This window comes from Anopheles marshallii, chromosome 3 (assembly GCF_943734725.1).
Source record: "Anopheles marshallii chromosome 3, idAnoMarsDA_429_01, whole genome shotgun sequence".
NCBI classification, from domain to species: domain Eukaryota; kingdom Metazoa; phylum Arthropoda; class Insecta; order Diptera; family Culicidae; genus Anopheles; species Anopheles marshallii.
The window spans coordinates 53442176-53468046 of record NC_071327.1 but is presented as its reverse complement, the minus strand read 5'-3'; the positions used below and the strand labels follow the sequence as shown (position 1 = coordinate 53468046).

General features: G+C 41.7%; 1 protein-coding gene across 1 annotated transcript in view; it reads left to right on the top strand.

The window, feature by feature from the left end:
- Window positions 1-2258: 2258 nt before the first annotated feature.
- The window catches only part of LOC128711164 (uncharacterized), a 41960-nt gene continuing 18347 nt past the window's right edge, over window positions 2259-25871 (top strand). Inside the window, exons 1-6 of the mRNA XM_053806029.1 lie at window positions 2259-2745; window positions 8114-8250; window positions 14903-15090; window positions 15277-15734; window positions 15884-16014; window positions 21197-21370. Of these exons, the coding sequence (XP_053662004.1) occupies window positions 2259-2745; window positions 8114-8250; window positions 14903-15090; window positions 15277-15734; window positions 15884-16014; window positions 21197-21370 (1575 nt within the window). The remainder of the gene's footprint in view (window positions 2746-8113; window positions 8251-14902; window positions 15091-15276; window positions 15735-15883; window positions 16015-21196; window positions 21371-25871) is intronic.

Sequence of the window (25871 nt, the reverse complement as noted above, 5' to 3'; positions counted from 1 at the left end):
TATGAGTACTTCATCATTAACTTTTAAACCACATTTGTATCCGCATAATATCGGTATCAAACCATAATCATAACTCAACAATGTCGTCCGCCTGATTTCGCTTTCAATAAATCAATACGCTCATGATTACTTCAGCACACTCATCATACATTAATTATCACTCAAATAATTCTCGCTCCACCAAAGTACCACTAACGTCTAATACTAATTTCACCGTCCGATATGTTTTGTCACCAGCACGCAGCGATCAATTTATTTATTTTGTCGTGTTGCCAACAATGCGACACAACTGTTCCGAGTATTTCACCACAACCAGCGCAAATAACAGCTCCAGCGTTTGTACAAAATTATAACACCAACGATGAAACCTGAGTAATGATGATCCACAGTTCGGATCCGCGCAAACACCACCGCCAGTAACGATGGACATTTGATGCAATAATTTCTTTGCCAACACAATGTATGCTTGCTGTAGGGAGACTTCTTTTCATCCAGCCGTCACTTGTCCCAACACGTGCAAGACGATCTCTTTGTTCGACCCGGGACCCGGACCAGGGGATGGAAAACTCGCACGAAGGAAATGAGAACTCGCATCTCATATTTATCCCCCCATTTCCGGTCCGTGTGGTGAATGCATGGCATATGACATGATGATAGCGCACAAGGCGAGACGCGTCGAGAAAAGCGTCCACAGCTGCCGGATTATACAGCCTAATGCTGTAGGAAAACCGGCAGTGGCTATTGCGGAATCGCGTCGGTCCTGTACATGTTCTGGGCTGCCGGTTTCATTCACAGTTGGACTTTTCCAAACCAAACCATTGTGGGCTAGTTTCGTAGTGCTGGATATCTGATTTCAACTCATGCGGCGTATTCGCGCTGTTTGAACTAAGCACACAGTAGACAACACGGACGCGCACCGCACGCTTCAGATGTGACGACATGAACAAACATTTGACCAGTATGATGCAATCGTTTGCACGTTAGCTTACCGTACAAATTGAAATCGATACGAAGCTTATTGATTTTGCTTGTGCGGAGTGTTAAATGAAGCTTCGACTAACAATCGAGTGATACTGTTAGTCGTGGGAATATGATTGGTGAGCATTTTTACTTTGAGAAATGTTGCGAAAGCTAATTCTGCATTTAGAAGGCTAATTTAAAGCTTTTTGGTGCAATGAAATTGTTAAAAGCATGCTTTTGTAAAGCGGATTGCATACATTCAGGGACTAATGACAAATATCAATGACATCCTTATTCGGCATACTATTATTTCATAAGTAATGATGATGTTACCACCTCTGCCCATGCATAGGACCAAGAAGGACGAAGCTATATTTCAGATAATTGTTTTCACATTTTCGAGACTTATTCGAGATTAATTATTTTTTCAGCAATATTTTTATTTTTAAAATTTCGAACATAATTCGAAATCACCACTAGTAAGTACGAGAATTTTCTTAAAGAGCATAATTCTAAATTTATAAGTTATCATTTACCCAATAATTAGCATTGAGAGTTCCACCGAAAAAGAAACAAGAAAAAACGTAGCTCAGTGTATTTACGCCATTTTTAGAGTGGAGTCACAAATCCACAAAGACTCTGATGATTTGTCTGAGCTTTGATGAGTCCGGAGTTGATTCGAGTTGCTCTGGATTAATCCGATGAATCCGATAAGATTACTGTTAGGAGTCTCAGTTTTTAAAACACGATTGTCTATAGACGAAATTTGTCCTATTTCCAAAGGTTTTTTAACAATTATTATAATACAATTTTTAATGGCCAATTAACTGCCAATAGTAATTTCAGGCAATGATCATATAGGTTTTCCAAAGTTTTCTAGAAATTCTAAAATAAATTTTCATGGACATTCCTGGAGTTGGATCAATCCTACTCCAGATCTAACCAACAAATTACCTTTCCGCTTACTTGAATTTGATCAATTGATTCGCAACTGAGCAATTAATTAACGCATATTTCTCTTTCTTTTTGCCTTTCCAGATGGTTTCTTGCCCCTCATCGATGAATCACGCAAAACGTTTACGTTAAAACCTTCAACATTTTCAATCTCGGCTGTCAAATTAGTCTCCAATCAATCGAACATCGTGCTGCACCCAATAGTATTCCCTCGGACGCTATAGGCAGCTTTCAAGTCGTTTGGGTGGGGAGATGGTCACGAACAATCGCTATCACAACTAAAATAACCCTTGCCAACCGCACTCACGCACACGCACACATACACACATACATACACAAGCCAAATGAAACCCCGATCCGATGAGCCAAGCTCATCAGCATGCCCACACCCAATGTCCAACGGTACGTCGCGATCGTGCACGATCGAACCGACGGGGATAAGCAGTCAGCATCGAGGCTTTCGTCACAAATCGCACCACCGTCGTCATGGATGGTCCCTGGGGCCGTCGAGCGTGGCAACACTGCTGGCAGCACTGTCAACACTCGCCCTGTTCACGGTCACACTCGCGACAACCAAATCCGGAAGCGCTTCCCACCCTGCCGTACTGATCTCGAGCGATGAACCGACGGCGCTGGCCCTTGCCGCAGCCGCTGGCCAAAAACAATCGCAGCAAACGTACTACAACAGCCGGGGTGGCAACACTCCGCAACGGCAACAGTGCGCCCTGTCCGAGCACACCTGCACTAATGGACGGTGCATTCCGTGGGACAAGTACTGCAATAATGTGAATGACTGTGGTGATGGCAGCGACGAGCCACGCTTCTGCACACGTAAGTAATACATTCCGGTCGAGCGGGGGTGGGAAGATAGCGGGATAGCGGGATGGTGCGAAGGAAAAGCTTTCCTTTCCGACGGCATATTACCAACCACCGACAAGCGGCATACTATTTCCCGGTAATGTTGTTTTTTTCCCTCAACCTCCTCCTTGTGGAAGCTATTCTCATCCATCAAACAATAAACGCGAATGATGGGCGGTGGGCTGGAGTTTTTTTCTCTTTTTCAGCAGCAAAAACAATGTTCCTTCCATAATGGCACACTTTTCTGTGCGGTGCTGACGAAACTTCTGCTGCCTAGTATACCCGCGTACGCTTGCTGCCCCAATGCTGCCGGAAATGGATTTCTCTTTAACCATTTCCATTGTTTGCAGTCGGAAAAACACACACACACAGTTTGTCGAATGCAGCTGGGATGCTAAAGATAGGGACGTGGAAAAAGAAAGCACACACCCGACGGAACATTCAACTGCAATTTGTCGTTATTTCTTTCCGGTTTGCGTTTTTCTTTCTGCCAGACGGAGGGACACCTCTTTTCATCGCCGTCCACCTTTTTTTTTGTCTGTGTGTATGTGTGTGTTGTGAAGATGTTGGAAACAAAAAACTGTCACCGGCCGGAAACACAAATCCACACATTTTCCATTAGCTATGCAATAACGGGCATACTAATGTGAAAGGAAATGCATGATGGAAAGCATTATTTGCTGCTTTTGGAGAATGCATTCCGCTTTCCGTACGCCAACAGTGCAGTTTTTGTGGCTTTTTGACGTAGATTTTTGGTTTGTTTTGCACACAGTTTATGTTTAAAGGATTTTTTATGTTGCTGGCATTTGTTCATCATTTAGGCACTTGTGCACGACTTACAAACAGATACCAGTTTTATAAAGATTATGACAAAAATATCATATTGTTTTCAAATTTGCTCACAAAACTCAACAAAAGAGACAGAAATTGAAGTGACAATGACAGGGAGTAGAAAATAATAAACAAAGACACTCCAAAATTACCAATCCGTAAAATTAAAAGTTTTAAGTTGACTTGTTCGATTAGTATTTTTAACTACCAACTTTGTTAGCATGGTTTCTTTTTATATGAAATGTTATACTCTAGAATCTAACCAGTAAATAAACGAATATATCAACCTTAGTGCCTAAAACCGGACACGTAATGGTTGGTATTCCATACAAAACCTTCAACATAAACCCATTCTTTGGTCGATCGTGGTATTAACCATGGTTTATCCAACTGTAACAGATATACAAATACTTACTTACTTATCAAGCGCTACAACCACTACGCGGTGTTGAAGTTATCTGCTACAAAAGTCCTGTATGCCTCTCACGGTCGAACGCCATCGGCTGCTAGAATTGATTAAATTTATTTCGTTGATAAACAAATAGCAATATTAAATTTGGGAAGGATGTAAAAGTGATAATTCATTCTAACAAATCAGTGCCCTTATTCGAAACTTAATTTAACACGTTGGCTACCCCGCGTTCCAAGTCATCTCCCTATGATTTACATTGTACTTGTATGCTTGTGGCAATAAAAAAATGATAACCATGGCAGCCAACGTGCGTTAAAGTTGTAAAAACTAAGTCAAAGCATTTCCAACTATTAGCCAAACGAATAAGCTTTTAGCATTTTGTTTCCCATTATCGCCCAACCAAGCACACACTAACATTTCAATTTTCACCCACGAAATGCTATTTTTACCACCCATTACATTACAGGTCATTGAACGAATTTTCTCTCTCTCACACACACACTTTTAGTTCCACATTTTTAACTTTACACAGCGAATTGGATTGCGTGCGAGGAACAATCTCACGTTACCAACCGTGCGAATGTGCGAGTTTGTTTTTGTGCCCCTTTGTTGTTTAGTGCACAAATTTCATTTTGAACGTATTTATATTACGCCATCGTCGCACGCTAAATGGTACTCGGGCGATGTAATTTTCACTTTGTGCCTGTTTGCGTTAAATTTTTCCGACAGCTTTTGCAGAAGTAATACAACACAACACGGGTGAAAAAGTAAACGAAACCAACCTGATAGTGCGTTGATACGAACAGGAACAGCAGCAAAAAACACATACGATGTGAATGACTTTTGGCATTGGAGTGTGAATGCACGGGGTAGACCTTTGAACACAACCGGTGTGCCACCATTTGTACCATTTGAACACCTTTCGGGGCGTTTTTTTTTACATGTCCCAAGAGCGCTTTTCCGTAACCCTGAATTAAGTTCAGTTCCCGCCTAGCGTAAATAAAAGAGTGGCGTCAAATTCGGCAAACTACACCCCCCAGGCCGGAATGGAGCTAAAATTGAATCTACGGTGCTGGTGCATCGGTGTGTACTCGGCAAAAACAGGTACAACTGGCGAGGAAAAAAAATCGCACAACAACAAAAAAACTGTCCTAACCGAAGCCAGTTGTGTAAAATCGATTTTCACCTTCACCACCACCAATTTACGGTGGCAGTGAACAGAGGAAAAAAAATCAACCCGCCCTGATAGCAGCAGCAGCGAGAGAACACAGGGAAAAATCGGAACACTGTGGCTAGAATCGTGTATGCATAATGCCTACCGTGTTAGCGCATGGTAAAAGAAACTATTAAACTCGACAACTGCATTCCGGTGCACTGTTTTTTGGATGCGCAACTTGAAGCGGAGTTTTTTTTTTGTTCGATGTTGATACCGTCATCGTACCCATCATGCAGTGCGCAGATAGTACGGTATACTTTGGAAATATGCTGGGCACACACACACACACACACAAAAGAATGCTATGGGACGGTAAAGTTAGCTCCCGATTCGAAGCGGATAGGACGACATCGCTTATCCAACGGAACAACGATGACGTCGATGATGACGAGCGGCAGGAAAATGATGTGATTGGTTGAGAGCGCACAAAAAAAAAACCCCCCGCACGCAAATTTTGACAGCGACAAAGAGGAACACACTGCTATAAAGTCACATTTTTTTACTTGCTTATGCTGCACACAACACCAAGCAGTTTCCATTTCGAGCCTGGGTTTTTTCGTTGTTGTTGTTGCCATAGCAGTGACACTGTGTACAGAAGAGCGGCACAACTGTTTTGTGCATCACTGTCGTTGTGGTTTTCCTTGATTAGTCGGTGCATTGAAAGAGTAGCGGGCGTTTACTAGCTAGAATGCAAAGTTTTTTGTTTTTCATTACAACGGGCAAAAGGATAAAGTCCGCTGTGCAGTATTAGCTGATTAACGACACAGTTCGGATGTCGACCTGGCAGCGTCCAGTCAAAGAGCAGAAAAATATTGATTGAGCATTGACATGATGCATTTCTTCATAGTGCTAAAGTGTATCGATATGACAAACTATTGATAAAAGGATAAACGGTAGGGTAAGTGACCCATTTATGACTATAATATGTCATCAATAAAGATATTTTATTGTTTCTATACTAAACCTTGGATAACATTGCGTGATGTTATATACAACGTACATGAAAAAAGTATGAAATATTGCAATTTTTCATGTGAAGTAGTAGAAAATATAAAAACTTACATACTGGTGTTGTGGTTTAGCAGCAATAATAAATATAAGCTTAAAGGTCTATAATATTCAACTATGTTGTGCTATGCAAAACGTTAAAAATTGTCTATCAGTTTGGGTTATACCACTTTAAAAATTGATTATTGTACAAATGTAAGTGTTCAGTTTAGAGCTAATGATGCAGAAAATATTTCAAACAGTCAAAATTTAATGATAAAATGTGTCTGTAATTTTAGAATGAAATTTAAAACTTCGGTTTTCATGGATTATAAAGCCCACTATTGTCGTTATTGTTCCTGTAACCATAATACGATAGCTTAACCTTATTATTGTTTTAATTCGTTCTCTCTAAAACTAAACAAAAGCATAATCCGAATCTTCTAAGTTCATTATTTCCCTGGCACAACTTATTTAAGCTGTCGCTGTACTAAGCACATATGCGTAACACAATATCCTGGCCAACGGCTGTACCATAATTCAAAATGTCTATGAACATCGTAAGCACTAAAGGACTGTTTTGAAGGTTATAGTTGCCATCAGACAATATAGAGCGTTTTCTTTAAGAAATTATCAGAAGATGTCTCCAAACCATTTTTCAAGTAAATAATTGTAATGGAGGATCTATTGATTATTCAATAACCCAGTTTTCATCAATTGGTGCTCGTTTTTGCAGGAATTCTATTAAAAATGTAAGTGAGTTTATCATTTTGGAACATCACCATGCGTCTTTTTTTCCTATGGTTATTTTTGTTTTGTTGGGGCGATTCGGTTATGCATTTGGTAACGGCGCTGGTCCTACTTAACAGGACCTCAACAGGACAGACAGGACCATCCAAACCGTTTTCCCGGCTAGGTGTTAAAAATAATTCTGTTATGAGACCTTGCCGTTCTTACGGAAGGAAAAAAATGCTTGACTTTCAGATTTATTTTAATGAAAATTATTGATCCTATGACAATCATTGTGGGGCTCGGTCTGTGTTTTGAACTATAAAGCTGATTTTCATCACTTGATGTATCAGTACACTAACAGAAATGCTCAGACGAACTTAACTAATATTTAAACCACGATATGCCGTTAAAATGATTGCACATCTAACAGCAACAGTAAAGTAATGTACTAAAACTATCGCCTAAACAAAAGGTGCACACTTTGGTACAAAAACACATCGACCCACTTAAGTACCATTTACTCTCATCATTACTTCCTGCAGTGCACTTTGCTATGTTTCAATCAACCAACCGCACAATGTACATCCATCCACCCGAAAGTGCCAGGTACTTCCATTTGTTGGATGCAAAATAGAATTCAATCCCGTCTTCACTCACACTCTTCACAAAGTAATTGATTCAAGTCCACTCCACCAATTCAATCCACTTCTCTGATCGCCATACCGGCGACCATACTGGTTCAACAGTTGCCAAACGGTGAAAGACAAACCATCATACCACACAGACCATCATCAGGTGAAGCCGTTTATCCTCCCTCCCTTTTTGTTTTTTTGCGAAAACGTCCACCGCACAAACCAAAACGATGGCCATGTTACTACTGAGAGTCAATCAAAACCTTCCTTCACTTTGCAGGGTGTGTCCACACGATTCTCGCTCTCGCCTTTCTGGCTGTTTTCTATCATGGTGGGCACCGAAGTGGGTGAATTATAACCCGTGCAAGAAAATAACAACAACGAAAACGAAAACGGATGCACGGCCACTTTGGCTGATTCTCAATTATTTGTTTTCGGAGTTCAGCTTCCGCCGGGAGATGGGGTCCGGTAGCTTGCGAAAGAATTCTTCTGTTTCGCTCCATTTATGCTTTCTGCGTTCTCCATTCTCAGGGTGCAACCGTACGTACTATGGCAACATCGGGCTGACGTACAATCTGGAGCTGCACCGACCGAAGGAGGACCGGATACCGTACGTGTGCATCCTAACGTTCACAGCCGCCGGTGGCAACTACGGTGACATCGTGCAGGTACGTACCGGAACGTTCATTGTTTCGTTGTCCTTGTGGTTTTATTTTTTACTTTTGTCCCCTCCACCCCACATCCTGTGTTGTGAACACAAAGAAGTGAACACGAGGAAGCAAAGATGCAGCATGTGGAGGTGGGGCACGCAAACACACTCGCAGATAGGAGTGTCATCGTGCATTGGCCATCGCTTCGTCGTGGTTTTGATTGTCGTTCGATTGTGCCGCCATTCGCCAAGAGGGTGGGGTTTTCGAGAAGTCAGTTTTCTCACGCCCCACTTTCACTCACACGCTAACGCGTGTTGATCGTTCTCGCAAACAGGGTCAAAGTAAGTATAAAACCACGGGCGTAAAAGGCATTGACACGTGTCAAAGTGCTTTCAGCGTGTATTGCACGCAAAAGCGTTACCGTCCGGTCTGTCGTCAAAGTGGCTGAATCAATCAATCAAGCTTTGCTATGGCTTTGTGTCCACTTTTTCAGCCGCAACAAAATGTATTTCAATGTAAAAAAGCGTAAAGCGAATCGGGACAAAAAAAAACCAGTGCAACTACTATTGTACGGATGAATGCAGGTTGCAACTGTTTGTACAACTGCCAAAGGCGCCAATGTTGGCTACTGGGATTTTATTTTCCAATTTTTTATCGCTACCGCGCTATCTACGCACATTCTGCCCCCCCTCCCATTTTAAAACACAGTTTAGCGGCCAATGTTTTCTACCACGGCCATGGATCACATTTTTACCCTTCCCCTGGAAGGGTGCGTTGGTTTTATTGTTCACACCGCGCAACTCGCACAACGCATTGGCATTGAATTTCAATTTCAATTTTGCCCGCATGCAAATACATCAAATTTATCATCCGTGACACGGTGAACGGCCACTAAAAAAAAGGCCAAAGAAAAACAAACAACCCAACAACATAGATCACACGCACTGGAACACATTCCCTTCGGAGGGTTTTGCGAATGATCATAAATCGTGAAAATAATGTCATAACACCAAAAAGACAAGCGATCGCTCTTTTTTCCGCCATTCGGCCACCGAGGTGCTTTTTCGCCTGTCACAAATTCTATTTGGCAAAACCCGTTCATCACCCTCATAGTGTCCTCCCGCGGGACAAACGCTTCTAAAAACCGGTTCTGCAATCATCGAAAAGTCGGTACAAAAATCATACCCACCCCACCCAGTTATGCGCAATGATGAAAATTTAATCGATCCGCTGAAAGCTTTTTGATGTTTCATCAAAATTTAATTAAACTTGATCCGCTGATCGTTCACACAGTGGCAGAAGTTTTTATCCCTGCAATGGAATGTCGTAGCCGGTTTCCCCTATCGCCATACCGTGTTTCCACGATCAGATTGGTTTGCGTTCGTGTACGGGCAGGCAACCGAAAGCGTGTACCCCACGTCCAACGAACAAAAGCGAGTTTGCTGATTCGAAAATGATTAACCCTTCCCTCTCGTTACTTACCGCCTCGCTACTGTTCGAACACAGTCTCCGATGGCGCAAAAGGACATGTTTCAACGATGATCTTTTCATGCATACTAAATCATTCAACCTCGCCATACGAACGAACCGTGTTTTTACTACGCTCACTCATCAACCATCATCCACGGACCACGGGGAGAGAACAATGTTTGATCAAATGATAAAACACCGAACAAAGCTAGTACTGTAAAAAAATAAAGCAAAAAAACATTTCCCTACGTCATTTTCCTGCCCAGTGCTGTGCACCTTTCCACCTGTAAAAATTATTTGCGCACAATTTGATGTGGGTCCGAAATTAATCCTACCGGAAACGCCCCGAATGCGTTGCAATCACATCGCACGTGGTACATGGAGGCAATCTTTTTTTTCGCCAATGGAGACGCCTGGTGCTTTGTAATCTTTGATGGAGGCGCCCAGTATTGGAAGAATGCCGATAGGCATTTGGCAAATTACAGTTCGGTTCAAAGTAATATTAATTACATTTCAATCCTCATGTTATGGAATATTCTTTCATTTCGATTGAAAAGATGCAGTGCTAAAAAAAAATATTAAAAAACGATATTAAAAACACGAGTTTACCATTTTTTAAACTTTGTTTCAATAAACATTTACGATACAGCGTCTATGAGCTCGCCTTTGCTGCACCATATGCCATCAAAACTCTTTTCCTTCAAACACACTCACAATCAATCAAATTAACACCCAAACAACAACCTGTAATTTCGTTTCGTTCTTGTCTGCTGTAAATGATAACTGACAATCTAATGCAACCTATTTGCCCGTGGATCACTGACAAAGCCCCGCACCTTTATCTCACCCTTATACAAGCAGCTAGACCTACGGACAAACTCAAATAGGATCATAATAGAACGTCCAAACAGAAGCGTTGTGTACCGATCTTTGTTGTCAAACAACCACATCCACACACTTAACGATTGCTTTTCCCACACAAAGGTAGAAAAGTCATCCTTTTCAGCGAGAAAAGATTACCTACTGACAATAAAATGCTGCTTCATTCTTCTCTAGACGTCGTCGAATGTTGTTTGCTTGCCCCCGCCATAGCAGAACACTGCTTGCTCTTCGAATCGAAGCCACCTTAATACGTGTATTGTATTGATTTTCTTTTTTCGTCGCTGCCATTCTTTAATGGGAAAATGGCTTTACGTTACATGATGCTCCGGTCAAATTGTACCATTGACCTGGATAAGAAAAGCGAAACCAAATGTCACCCAATCGAAGCATTAGCTTCGCGCTGTAGGTATTCTCGTGATGCGATGATTCTCTGCAAACAACTTAATTGAAGCTCGCTATAAATGTTTGTTTTATTTTAAGAGGCTTCACAAGGCATCATTAGGTTTTATTGTTTGTTGTAACGCTTTTCAATGTATAGCTCTGAGCAGTATGCACCCGACACTGTTTGCCGTAACTTTTTAGAATAAAATTAAAACGCATTTCGAACGCATTGATTTAAAATTGCTTGCAATGGAGTAGGATGGGCACCATGCGCGCGACACTGTGTTATGTCATGTCAGCTATTTAATACGATTAATTTCGTCCCATACCAGCAGCGCTTGTTTTCTTTCCTGTAAAACAGCTCTATCGCCGGGCCCCAATATCACCAGCCGGTTGTGTGTTTCTGTTACGCTAACAGATTAGATCGATTTATCGGTCAAGCACAATAACAACCGGCGCTGACGGTCGCAAGGTTGATTCTCCGTCGTTGTGCGTCGTCGTGTCCCATCCCATACAATCGACATTCGACCGGCCAGTGTACCATAAAATATGTCCCACTCCAACTGGCTACCAATCACAACCGAACGCCGGAGTGGGTCAGAACCGAAGGCCGTAGCATACGATTTCGTAACGCCAACGCCACGGCACGAAAATGGATACCGAGACCGAAACGAGCGGGCTCGATGAAATGCACATAAAACTAAACCTATTTTGTCTTAATTTATGAGCATGTCGCACGAACGAAACTAATAACGCTTATACGCGTGTCCGTATCCACCCCGGGGACTGATCCTTTCGCACTGGACGGCACACGGCTCCTGGCGCCCACGTGCTTCATTCAGCGGAAAGCACTACGCAGACCGTACCGTGTGCCGTGATTACCCAAGACGGCACCAAGAGGAACAATCAGGTTCGATGTTGCTCTTGTACGACATTGGCCGGATAGAGGGTTTTGAATACGAACCCGATTATTATTTGTGGATCGTGTTCGCATCGTTCGCATAAACATGTTTGCTTAAGGTGGAAGGAAACTTGCGATGAACATGAAAATAATAACCAAATGGATTCATTACACTTCAACAATGAAAGAGGAAAGCTTTATGGCTGACAGATGGTAACTCCTGTGAGGCCAGTTGTTTTAGTATTTGGATGAAAATAGGAACACACATAAAACTCCGAAAGCCGATTCCTTTATCCTTTTTTGGCAAGATATACAGAAAGCATGTACGTCGCAACTTAATAACAATTTAGTAAACGTTCCATACCAAAGATGCCAATCTCAAAAGTATCTGACTTTGTTCAAATCAATATATCGATAAAGGACGATGTCCAAGCAAAATAGCTTTTCAGTCAAAGCTTCATAATTCATCGAAAGTATGAACACCGATTGACTTGTCATTATTATCAGAAAATATTCACACAATTTACTAGTGCATGCAGTGCGCATTAATTGTCCTACAAATTTTCTTTCCCATAAATCAAAAATTTAATATTGAAAGAAATGGAAAATTTTACAGTAAAAATTTCTCTTCCCACCGTATCGTGCTCTTGCCCAATATTTGTATACTAATATTTCATAAAAAGACACATTAAAAAACTAAATAAAATTATTTTTTAGCTTCCTTTTAATAAATCTCTGCAACCTGCTAAGTGCATTTTCTAAAAGGACTTCTCATACTATTAGCTTTATCTAACAAATTAAATCATCATATTCTCCCTATTCTTGGCGAAGCAACCTTCTAGCTCATGGATACCATTTCTGGCTTACTAGACTCCATGTTAACCACGTAGCCGGATAATCAGTCCGGAATCCGGATGGGATTTTGGACCGGTCCTGTAATGTGAAGACCGGTGCCGCTACTAATACACCACCGGCCGCTTCTCATATAATCATCATATTGTTATGTTCATTATGCTGGACCAACTATCCATTTAAAAATAAACAAAAATCGAACATTAAGGATTACACAAAAAAGAAACATCTTTAAAAACTGATACCTTTTATGGTGGACTTATGTAAGATTTCAGATTTTTTTAATAAATAACAGTCCAGCACACGTTCGAAGCACCTCAGACAAGATTCCATTTTTTTACAAGAAATTAACACCTGACAACCTAACCTGTAAAATACTTTTTAGTCGTCTAGTCTATCAGGATAGCCATGATAATTGTTTGGCAGGCGATGTCTTTAGATCGATCGATCGATCGATCGATGTCTTTAGATTAGAAGACTCCAGTTGCACAACAAGATCACTAAGCGATTGTAAAATCAATTAAAATTCAGTCAAGCCAATCCCAGTCCCAAATGTTCTTGTGTATGTTATGTGAACTTCTATGAGACTACACTGAAGGGTGATTTTCTTGCCGAAATTATTTCTGGAGAAATAAATCGATCAAACAGTAATAATATCATACAGAAATTTATTCAATAATCTTCTTTTTTGCGTTGAAATGCTTACGTACGAACTAACTTACGTTACTAACACATTGGCATTACTAACACTAGCAGCTCAACCGTACATTAGTGAGTCGTTTGCAATGTGTTAAAACGTTATTTCAATCGCAAAAATTAGGCAATTTTACTCGTGACATCAATGTATTCCTTAAACCAAATAAAATAAGTTCCTCTCACGAACACATCCACATAAAACCGAACACTCGATTGAAGGTATCAAATTACATGCGCTTTTAATTCCAAAACACTCTATCCGTGTACCAACCAACAACCAGTGGCAATTATAATATTTCTCACTTTACATCCAAAATCGAAATTGATGCAGCTAGGCCGACCCGGAGCCCGAAAGCGCCGAAAATAATTAGCCATCATTTATCATTCCCATAATGAACTGTTTGTAACGCGAATGCATAATTAAACCCGGGCGACGGTTCCCGGTTCCCTCATATACCATACCTAATCTACCGAGAAAGTCCGCCCCCCACCTCAATCCATCCAATACGGATTTGATACCCTTTGCACTGAGAGCCCATTTCACACGAAATCCACACTCTGTGGTAAAATTTCGATAGGCACTTTCCTACTACACTAATTGCACCTGCTCGCCAATCATGATCCCGTGCAAACGCTCGTTCGTTGCCCCGGGTGAGTCTCGCGGTGACGATGGACGACTTGTCGACGAGCCGGGAGATCCAGGTCGGAGAAGAGTGGCAATGTCCAATGATAATTTTCCAACCCCTTCCACGCTGCAAGTTAATTGCAGATTAAATGCAACCAGCTCGGACGTGCGCACACGTGCTGAATGGGTACGTCTAAACGCCATCCTGCTAGTTCAAGCGATGGGCATTGCACTATAGTGCGCGGCCAGTTTGTGGCTCAAATAATGGAATTGCAACATTTTCCAACACCTTCACCACTGATGCCAACCATAAACTCTCGAATGCATTATTTAGGGATTGTGTTTCCTACCTATCCGCAGGAGAATAGAGAAGAAGAAGCTGGTGGTGGAGGAGGGCATGTTTGAGCCATGGTTTCGTACAAAAGCATTTGCTGCCGTGTCTGTGTCAGCACGAAAACAACCACCAGCGCTTGCAACAAACGATCCACGGCCAGCATTATTAACCCGCACCATACTAACCGTTAACCTCGAACATTTGTTTGCCACTTGCAAAGAAACTCCCAACCGCGTAATTGCGTCTGCTCGAACAAACGCGAAGGAACTCGACTCACTAATCAGCACACGTGCAAGTGCGTGTGTTGTACAACTACAACTTTTCATTACGAGTGAATATGAAATTCCCTCCATCATTTAGCTTTAGCACACGTGAATAGTTTACTCTTACTTGTTTCAAAATGCGCAGCCAAAACATTGGGTTATGTCCGATGAAGAGTTTCATTTTTTTTTTATTATGTCCTGCCGACCTACCAATTACACAATCTAAAAAGCATCATACCACCGTTTTCTCGTTCTATTTCCCACAGGTGACGCTAGACAGCTTCACCCTCGGACGGTTCGTGTCGTACACGGAAAATGGCTGCCCGGACGGTTATCTGCAGGTTTCGGAAGCGAAACGTGCCAATGTCGGTGGCATGTGGTGTGGTACGACCTGGGGACCGGCCATCTTCTACAGCGAGACCGATTCCCTGGTCATGACGATTAAGCTGTTCAAGTAAGTATGCCGATCCACCTTTCTCCGTTTGGAGTGTAAGCGATGACAGTCCGTTTAAACGGCACGGTTCACAACTTAAGTAGTTTAGAGAGCGAGAAAGAGAGAGAATTTGCACGTTTTCTTGCAAATTTTACTTGGGTAAATTTTGTGCAAAGTTTCACTAAGTTTGTCTGCTGTTTTTCACAGGCTTTCGCGTGACCAGAGCGGATACAACTTCGACTTCCGGATACAGTACAAAATGTTGTCGCGTGCTAGTGCGGTCGTACGGTACGGTGGGCACAGGCACGAGTACATTCCACCATGGACGAATGTCACGTACATCCCGAACTATCCGCTGATCGAGGACTTTACCAACTCGACCGCACACTCGGAGCATCAGACGTACCAGGAAACCGGGCTCGGTACGGGATCCGGCCAGCAACGCAATCGGATGATATCGCTCGGTGCTAACGATCTGCCCTATCCGACGACCTACGACAATATGACGCGCGGCATTGGACTGCAGCGGGGCGGTGGTTCCACCACGCTCCACGGAGGCGGTTCAATGTTTGGGCGCATGAACGGGTCGACGGACTGGATGCCGCTCGGGTCCGGCGTGCCACCCCGCAAGCAGCTAAACTACACCGAACCGCAGTACTACCTAGGTAATGGTTGTGACGCGTCCGTGACGTGACGTACCATCATTATCGTGCCACAGCAATTACGGCCATTTTACTAGTGTTCTGCAGGGGGCCCGTTTTCGGTATTGATTGTTTTTTTTTCCCCCCACCGTCCGTTTCTTCCCATCCGACAGGGGATCTTATGCAGGGTACGTTCTGCTCGCGAATATTCACCAACTGCGACAAGAAGGTTTGCCGATTGCAGTCGCCCAACTTTCCCGGCATTTACCCCAGGAATTTGACGTGCTACTTCGCCGTTAGGCAGGTGAGTGAACACAGCGCAACATTCGAGTGTTATTAATGTTCCTGGCGTCACAATCGAAGTGATTAAAAAAAGCATAAGCAATAAATTATTAATAATAAAAAACTGGTTATAATAGCTTAGGGACGAAGATTTCAAATCATCAAGTACCAAAGTTTTAATTACAAAATTAGTTTGCAAACTAATCTTTGTTAACTACAGCTCTTAATTACTACAATTGCTCAGAGTTCGTTCTCAGAGGGGATGGCCGGGAGTGTATTGGAAGTGGCGCCGGTCTTCACACGACAGGACCGGTCCAAAATATCATCTAGACGAATCCTCCGTACGCAGGACTGGTTGTCCGATTAGGGCTAAATAAAGTCAAAGAAAGCCAGAAAAAACAGGCCCGAGACCTTCTGAGGTTGTTGTACCGATATAGAATAATATTTTTATGTACTGTATGACGTACTGTAGGTGATGTAAAACTATATAATACAAATACAAAATTTATGAAGTCCCACTTGAGCGATAGAGCTTCATTAACACGAGATTGACTAAGTGTTTTAAGCGTTTCTCATCAAGGGTTACTTTGTGTAAAATGTCAGAAATTTCCCGAGGAGGTGGGTGAGGGTTTCCGTCAAAACATTATTTTTTTGTTCATACTACAGAACCGTAATAAATTAATTATAATAAATAAAATTATAAAAAATTTAATGAATGTGCCGCGCATTGAGTTGAATTGCGACCATACGCAAAATGAATGGGCCAGACAATCTAGCGTTAAAAATCTTGGCGTTGCCCTTTAAAGTTGTCCCTGGATCTGCAAGCAAAAGAACTGATTAGTTGCAGCAATCAGTTACGCATGTCTACGTATAACTTCAAAGAACCAGTCTTATTATAATTTGTAGACTGTAGCATAGTGCGACCAGCCGTCGTAGATGCTTCTATAGTTTCTATAGTAACGGAATGCAATTCACCTACATTCTTGACCACCTGGCAGGCAACATACACCTTATAAAGATCGGCTAATGTTTCCTCGGCCTCCAAACGATCCGTGTTAGACGGTGAATGGCACAGTAAATGTCTACTCGAAGAAGTAACGGCTTGCTAAATACGCTCCAATAGTTCCTGTTCGATCTCGTCCATTGTCCGGTTGTAAAGATCCCCGAACTACGATGAAAATAGCTTTTAATGATACTTATGAACTATTCAACTCGGCCAAGCACACCTGGCCCAAGGTGCTCTGTCATTACTTCGAAGAAGGAATTGTCTCCAAATGTGATTTGTACTTTAGATCAAGATTCCAATAGAATCATGCCAAAAATAAATAAATAAAATATGCGATTCTCATGACCCATTGCAGTATTTTAATAATTCAGCGGCAGGACTTACCAAGACTAGATGAAGACCGTTTCTAGGACCTATGCGAACAGTGGCTAATGGTTGCGATCGTTTCAACCGCTCGTTCGCTGTCAACGAATGAATGACGGATTCTCTACTCCATTTTTATCGAAATAAGCTCGATTGAAGACAGCTTTATCTCCACCTTCATCACAAGCTCAAAGCAATGTGCTTTCTTTGTCTTCAACTCATTAAAAGACTTAAAAAGTAAAAACACTCCCACGCTCTTTGTTTAAAAATCAGTTCCCAAATCGTTCCAGCTCGTGGTACAAACGAGTCGGGTTTGTCGTGAAAATTTGAATACTCAATTATCCGCTTCAGTTGGCAGCGTAATGCGATAGCGAATGCTTCGCCATCAAACTTTTTCAATGTTTCCTTTGAAGTGAGTTGCAAGATTATGAATTTAATCTATCGTGCGCTTAAAACGTTCCATTTGCTAAGCCATTGCTTCCTCCAAAACCTCTTTTTCTTTCATCTTACGGTTGGTCCGAATGCGCTAGGAATACTTTTTTATGGCAAATTGTTTGTCATTCTCCCAACCGGAGATAAGACTTCACTCGTTGTTCACTCGTGAGAATAATACACGGATAAATATTATACGTCAGCCTTACAACCGGTTTGGTCCAGTTTGTTTCGCTGCAACGAGACAAAACCGTCCTGGCGAACTACTAATTGGGATTAAATCGTTTCGCCTGTTGAGGCAATTTACGAAAACCATTCACCACATTGCTCCACCTACCCTTTTTATAGGGGTTGCCGGCTAGAAAGCCACCCAGTGGCTCCATAATGTCTTCATCTCGATCCGCTGGCGGGAAGATAGTGCTTCTCGTCTACAGTTTCCTTTACGGTACGACACTGAGACAACTCGTTACCTTCCTTTCGGGCAGGTGTCTCCGTCTGTCTACGTTCGTGGCGCAAGGAAATGGCTTCCACTTTATCCTTCTGCCAAGACACGATTTCCCCCCCGTCCGTCCGTTTGTTCCGCGGCGCTTGTACCACCACGGTCAGCTGATTAGGGTTCAATATTTTACTTAGCAATTAAAGCACCATTAAAAGTCACACTTTCACCCGCCGGAGAGGGAACCCTTGTGACACCGGTGGCCCCAAACCGCTTTCATCCCGATTCCGTGCAGGATATCCGTCAGTTCTCGCAAGTGATGAAGAGCGTGTTCTGGAAGTGTCTGGTCAGAAGTGTCGACCAACGTCGACAACGGTACGCATTCGCATCGCCGTAGAGCATCAGCACCGCCGGTAGCACCGTGGAACTTTTAATGAATTTTATAAGCGCTGATGAATTTTGCAGAACGTATTGCAGATGAAATTTAATTAAACTAGCGGCAAACAAACACCGGTCCGGTCGTTTCATTCCACTCCCTCTCTCTCTCTCTCTCTCTCTCTCGTTCATCGGTCACTGCGAACCGGTGGGGAGCAGCCCTTCTGGGAATGCCATCAGTAGGAACCACCAGCAAGGGAGTGTGAGAGAATATCAACCCCACAGCCCTCTTAATCACCTCCTGGACTTGGCAAACAGCAGGAGAAATGAGGCAATGACCGAGGACGAGTAAATATAAATTTCACCATTATTAGGACGCGCCTTTGCCCATTGCAAAGGAGACAGTTTTTTCTTCCTTTGTGGGGAAAAATGTCCCATTCAAACATGATGTCACGGAACATGTAGCCCAGAAGCAGACATCCTTCATAACGCCAGCAGGATTATGGATCAGCATCAGTAAAGGCCCAATCCGTTTGATGATCCGATGCTCATGATTATGATTGTGGTACGCTCGTTGGCCGGGCTGGGCCCGAAAGGCTTTTGGGCCGATGAGTTGAAGATAGGCTTCTCAGTGCCTCACATTTCGTACCACGAGCGAAACTTTCTCGACCGGGAGACATTTGATTTAGACCTTTCTCTCCCAAAGCCCAATGACAACAACCATTGGAGAGTGACAATTTGATGGCCCTAATAAAATGATTATGCCGTGTAGCGTTCCCCGCAAGCACAAACAGAAGCGTTAAAACTAATCCCATTCCGGGTGAAAAATATCTCATAATCCTTACACTACACCTTTACCGGCCGTTTTGTCCGGTCCCGGCGGAGAAATAGCCCTAACGTTCTTTTACAGCGCGATAACATTGCTTCAATTAAATGTGCATGACACTTGCCGTGCCGAGGTGTATTTATCGGGCTGACGGATTAATGGATGGCCATTTCTAAAGGGTCGTAACTGCTTACTGAAGCTGTTATTTTATTGCTTTATATTTTACACTGTTAGAACTGTTAAACACCATCCATCCATCCAGCAAACATTGGTTTGTAATTTCTTTGCTGGAAATGGTCAGAACACAGCATTATAGCATCAGCCATAAACTAGGATTAAATATGGTGCTGATGATTACGACGGATTACATACCATTATGGAAGGCCTGGAATACAAAATCGGTTGCCTGTTTTATTATATTTCATTCTGTAAATAGATTCATCAAGTAATCTTAATGACAATCGTTTGACAAAGACCTCAAATAGCATTTTGAACACATAGCTATAAATACTGTTTATCTACCACGATCATATCAAGCCTCATCTAAATCAAAACTTATTTAATCTTTTATTTATGCAAATACTTAATTTAGCTCTGAGTTTCGGAATTGGACAATATTATTATAGGAAAGTCTAATAGATATTTGTTCTACGAATGTGTTTCAATCAAAACATAATAAATGAGCAATTAATTAGTTCTTCAACGAATAGAATCCTTTAAAACCTTAGCGTTTTAATCATAGCGAGAACTATTTAGCAGCGTTTTCGTGCTTCTATCACGAAGTTATAGCCGTTCTTGGACTCTTTTTAAGTTGAACTGGAATATGTATTGGCAGATGTAAAGTTCTCACACCTTCTTCGTGCTTTAACAAAACTACAAACTGTATAAAGCTTTCTGAATTCGCATACAACTACATCCAACAGGAAGGGTGCGTAGGATACAGAGCCTTTAACAGAACAAAATTGATTTTAAAACAACATGAAAAAGATATCCACATCTTGACATTTGAATTACCAAAAAAAAAGCTTTGAATTCCCTTCTTCCTTGTATTCGAAACAACAGTAAGCCACCATTGAAACTCTGTAAATATCAACAATATTATATAACAATCAAATGAACATACACAGGGTGGCTTCATTGTGCGTGCGGCCTGCTACGACTTCCAAAGACGCTTACAGGCTGTTATCAAGTGCAAAGGTGAAATTTTTGAAATAAATGGATTAAAATGCAAATGTAGTACTAACACATGTGCTTTAAATCGATTCCGTAGAGAAATCAAACCGGTTTCAATTTCATTACATAAACAAAGTTTATCACTTCTACGATGCCACTCTGTAAATAAGTAAAAATAGAATTGATGAATCAATAGACAAATGAATAAACAAAAAGAATAAGCGAATAAGTTATTATGTACATCATGAAAAGAAAAAAACATTGATAAGTAAATTAATAATATTAAATTAAATAATCAATAATCAAGTAAAGAAAATAAATCAATTAACGATTGGTCTTGACTTCGCTATTTGTTTAAGTTGGTTGGTAGATTTTCTCTACGATTCCAAAAACCTTAAAACTCCCCGATGAGCGCATACTAGTATGAGGGCTCTATTGGTCCGCAGTACCTCAAATTAAGACTCAAAGAACGAAAACATCCTACTACCAGTAATTGTTTCGAGTGGCACATAGCATACGCATCACAACAATAATTAAAACATAATATGAACGTACTAATTAACGCCCACCGCTGTGTTCATCTTCCATTGTAGCACGATGTCCCGCCAGGTAAGCATGCGTTCATCGTCATCAGCCAACCGAAGGGAAATCTCGTGTGGATATCGACCGAGGCATCGGCCGGTGCCACCTCGAACGCCGCCCGGGGAGATGAGAAAGAAAAGCACAAACCTCGCCTCCAAACTTGGAACGAATGTGACAGCGTGCAGGTACGTTGAAATGGCCGGATGGCATCCAATAAACACCGCCCACCCGGTTCCCGTTCCGCTCCCTTAGAAGTGTAGTATCGTAGTGATCGATTTGATCGAATCCTTTCCCCCCGGGGGGAGTGAGTAGACTCATACGTACTCACAATCGCGTCGCAGAAACTGTCTTGGTGCGAATGAGATAGAAAAATCAAACGGAAAATCCCCGTCAAACGCGATGTGGACTGGAACGAGCTTCCGCTTCCCAGTTCGTCAGCTCGTCGATTTGCATTTCCACACAAACACACACGCACACTACCACATGACCACATACACATACAGCGTAAGCAAAATATGCAAAACAACAAACACAAAGCCTCGTTTCTCGTTTTATTTCTTTTTTTTTATCCCACTGCGTAGAATGCAGCTCGGTGCAGTTGCAGACACTGCCCGGTTCTCCTAGCAGCGACCTCATTTTCCTAATCCCTTTTCCCAAGCCGCATATTATCAAAGGGAATCGATAAAACGAAAATAAAGTGGATATGTCTAAATTGAAAAAGCAGGGACCAATCCCAACTACCTACACACGCACACATCACCGTGTCAAGTCCGGAAATGGATTGTTCGGGGGATGAAGCTACCCCCTCGCCACGGATGGCACGGGGACACACGGGACACACTTGCATTCGCTGTTGACCACAATGTGCCTATTCCGGGTGAACAATATTCACACACTCGGTATACTTGGTTGCGCGATTCAGTGTGGACCGTGTGGCAGTAAGGTCGCATCCTCATCATTGGGAAACACATATTCGCTCGAGGAAAAAGTTGCTCATCGTAGCGCATGATGTTTTCCCGCCCCTTTACCGTTGGGGGACAACCTGTGAAGCGTGGCTAGGCTAGTGCGACACTCGCTCGTATCGGAATGGGACAATATTCACCATCCACTACGATCGTTCGAAAGGTGCGAAAAAATCGGCCAACAAACAGCACCACTGCGTACGATGCGCGATGGGAAAATGGTGCGATGGATGCCTATTTAAACAAACCCCCACGTATTGATACGCCGCCAGGACGTACGCCGGATGCTGGCGGATGCAATTTTTGCATTGCGTCGTATCCGCTTGACACGTCGGTACAACGGCGAGAGCGCTATTATTGCATTTTCATCCATTCGCCTACATCCTGCAGCATGGTGATGGAGCGTAGCAAAAATGCAACCCACCACCGATCGTTGATCGTTGCAGCTGCATAATGCATCCTGCATCGCACCCGGCACCTGAAGGCAAATGTTTATACAAACTCGTTTCCTGTTTGTTCACCCTTTTATTTCGATGTGCCATTTCCGTTTTCTTTCCACGTGCCAGGGAAAGTGAACGCAATGTATTACACTTTCCGTTTTGTAGCTTGCTGTTGTTGTTGTTTTTTTTTCGTACTGATCCAGTTGGGTGGAGAAATGTTTTTTTTTATTCTCTTCCCAAGTTCCGGTGTATTGTTTTTCTTCTTCCACTTCCACGCTGTGTCAAACCCCCATTAATGAGATGAATATGAAAAATAAATCGCTCCACTGGATGTGAAAAACACACAAAGGCAAAGGTGAAATGGACGGACCTTTTCCTTCGCAGAAGAAAGGGTCTCCGTAAATCAAGCAAACACACACAATCCCTCCATCCTTCCGGTTCCGGTTGGGGGAGAAAAACAACGCAAACCCCAACCAGGTACCAGGAAAGACGGAGGTTTAGCATGGTGTATTGTTTTGTTTTATGATAATGTTGAAGGAGCGGGGCAGTAAACTCTTTAACTGTAATTTGTAGCAAGACAACCGGCGGCGAATGTCGTACACTTTGTTGGCATTGGTGGAACAACAAGTCACATGGCAAAACAATACATTTTACGGTGCAATATTTGCTATTAAACAATTGTCTGTTGATGTTTTATCGTATGTTTCTATTTAACAACTCTTTTAGTAATTATTTTAATAAACAAATAAGCCATCGGAGCTCTATTTTGTTTACGGTGTTATTAACTTTTAGTACGATACTAGAGAGGTTTTGCCAAATTTCAATGACTGAATGGTGTTCTTTGGTTAAACAGCTTTTTTTATTGTTTAAAAATTGTACAAGTTTATTTGCTAAACATACATAATGTTTGGAAATGATAAAAGAGATCGTTATAGATAGTTTCAATGGTTTTCTAATAAATTATCAGAAGTATAAAACCAAGTCAAATAACTAACACTCCTGCTATTTACATCGACTAAACGTACTTGGTGGAACTTTTCCCAATGTTCTATGGAATTTAGTATTCGAGCCTTTATCTTGTGCTTTTTGCATGTTATCTTTCTCTAGTTTGTTATCTAGACTATTAAAAGTTCGGTGCAAGTTTCAATCTCTAGCGGGAATGAAGTAGCTCAGAAGTATTTCTGTAACAATTCGCTTATGAATCATCGCTTTACAATTGCTATTCTTTTTGGAGACAAAGCATAATTTTAACATTCTGTCACAATGAACTTGGATATTCCAATACACGAATTATATTATTTGGTTATTTTATTAACCTTTAAACCTTTATCCAGGATGTAGCTGGTAGATTTGAGGAGAAAAATAAATTGTATTGTGATTGTTTATACAGTTCTTGATTGTAATTTAGATTTATTGTCACTTGCTACGTTGTGGAATAATTAAACAAAAGTAACATTTTGCTACAAATCGGTGGGAAGTAAAACATGGTACATTAAAGTAAAACTGAAAATTAAAACTCTTATGAAATAAGGCAATACTCTTTTCAGTAATGTTGACCAATATTAGGTTGAACAATATTAAAATCAGCTGTTTAATTTTTAACATCGGCTCATTTGCTCATTTTCGAATCGAATTAAGCTCAATTAAATACCGAACCAAAAGGAACGTTTTTCTTTAAACCCATCTTTCAGTCCGATTGAACAGCACTTTTCTTACCCCACATACAATCAAATCGGGTTATCAATATTGCCTTTTCCGGCCAAAAACAGGTTTCCATTCGTAAAAAAAGAACAACAAAAATGCTCACCACCGAGCATACCGAAAATTCCTCTTGTATCGTACTAAACCGATGGAGCTCATTAATCAAACAGATCTGCTCCTTCCGCCTACGACACGACTCTCCATTTAGGCTTTATTTGAAATACTCACCGCCCAGGGGGGAGTGAATGTGTGTTTGAGTGTATCGGCCTAAATTAAGGAGTTAGCTAACGTTGGCAAAATGAAGCCAGCACTGCCAGCGCTCATTTCTGATCGTTAGTGTGATGAGAAGATTTCCTGTATCAGCGGCCAACAATGGATAACCGGAAAACGATAGGCGATATACCGTACCGTTTCAGCCGCTTTTCCTGCCATCTATTATCTTCCGCGCGGAGCGGTTGGACTTTGGCAAAGCGATTCTTTCCTTCTGGAGCCGATCGGTACGTTGGGCGTCTTTGTACGGTGCGAGATTTGTTTTGGATGTGGAAAAATTGAACGAAACTAAACAAGATAGCTAGAAAGCCGCTATTGATTAACCACCCGCTGGCGAGGTAAAATGCCTTCATTGTCTGTTCTCGGGTAGGACACTCGTCTTTTTCATTCTACGACGTCTACATACGTCAAAGAAGCTAATAGTAAAGCTCTTTTTTTAATTCTTTTCAAATCCATACCAGACCGTAATTTTTTTGAAACACGGAAAGACTTTTTTAAATAGACTGTGTGTGCTCAATACAATCATCAGGATATATTAAATAATTTCTCGCTGCTAGTATGTATTAAACAATTTCACCTCAAGCACTAAAAAAAGTTAATGCTTCGAATTAAAGCTGTTAACACTTGAGCTATCAAGCGGTTTATTTTAATGAACACTTTGATAACAATTATCGAAATTATGTTTTCCAATACTTTTTTGTTCATACCTCATAATAGACATGTAAATGTCAAGCTTAAACTACGAAAGAATTGTTTAACTTTAAAAACTATTGTAGTTAAAATTAGGCGTTCCAATCAAAAGGACTGGTCCGGTAGTTCTAGTGTTAAATAGATAAAGTGGCATCGACCTACAATCCTGTCTGAATAGAAAAGAGTTTGTTTATTGTGTTAAATTAACACTTGCGTAAAGGGAATTATAAAAAAGTTCTGCTGGAGAAATATAAATTAACACTTAAATTATGATGTATTTCATATATAATGTTTACACTCCACATAACTCCTAGTTGAAAGTGAAGCACAATCAAGAAATTTAAGTGATGTGTCTTAAAAGCCGGAAACTACTCATTTCAGTCAAAGAACTCCATAAATACAGTCTCGAGTGAGTGAGCTGTCTTCTTCCGATACCCATCACCACGGTAAACGCATATTTCTGATCGATAAGGTTCTGAACTTTTGACATGCGAGTACACATCCGCAGCAGAGTGTAGCACTTGCCGAAACGGCTGACAGCAGCTTTCAGCCAAAAGCGCAACGATTCTCACCGCTTTGCTCGGTAGCACAATACATCGACTGATGGAGTTACGCGTGATCGA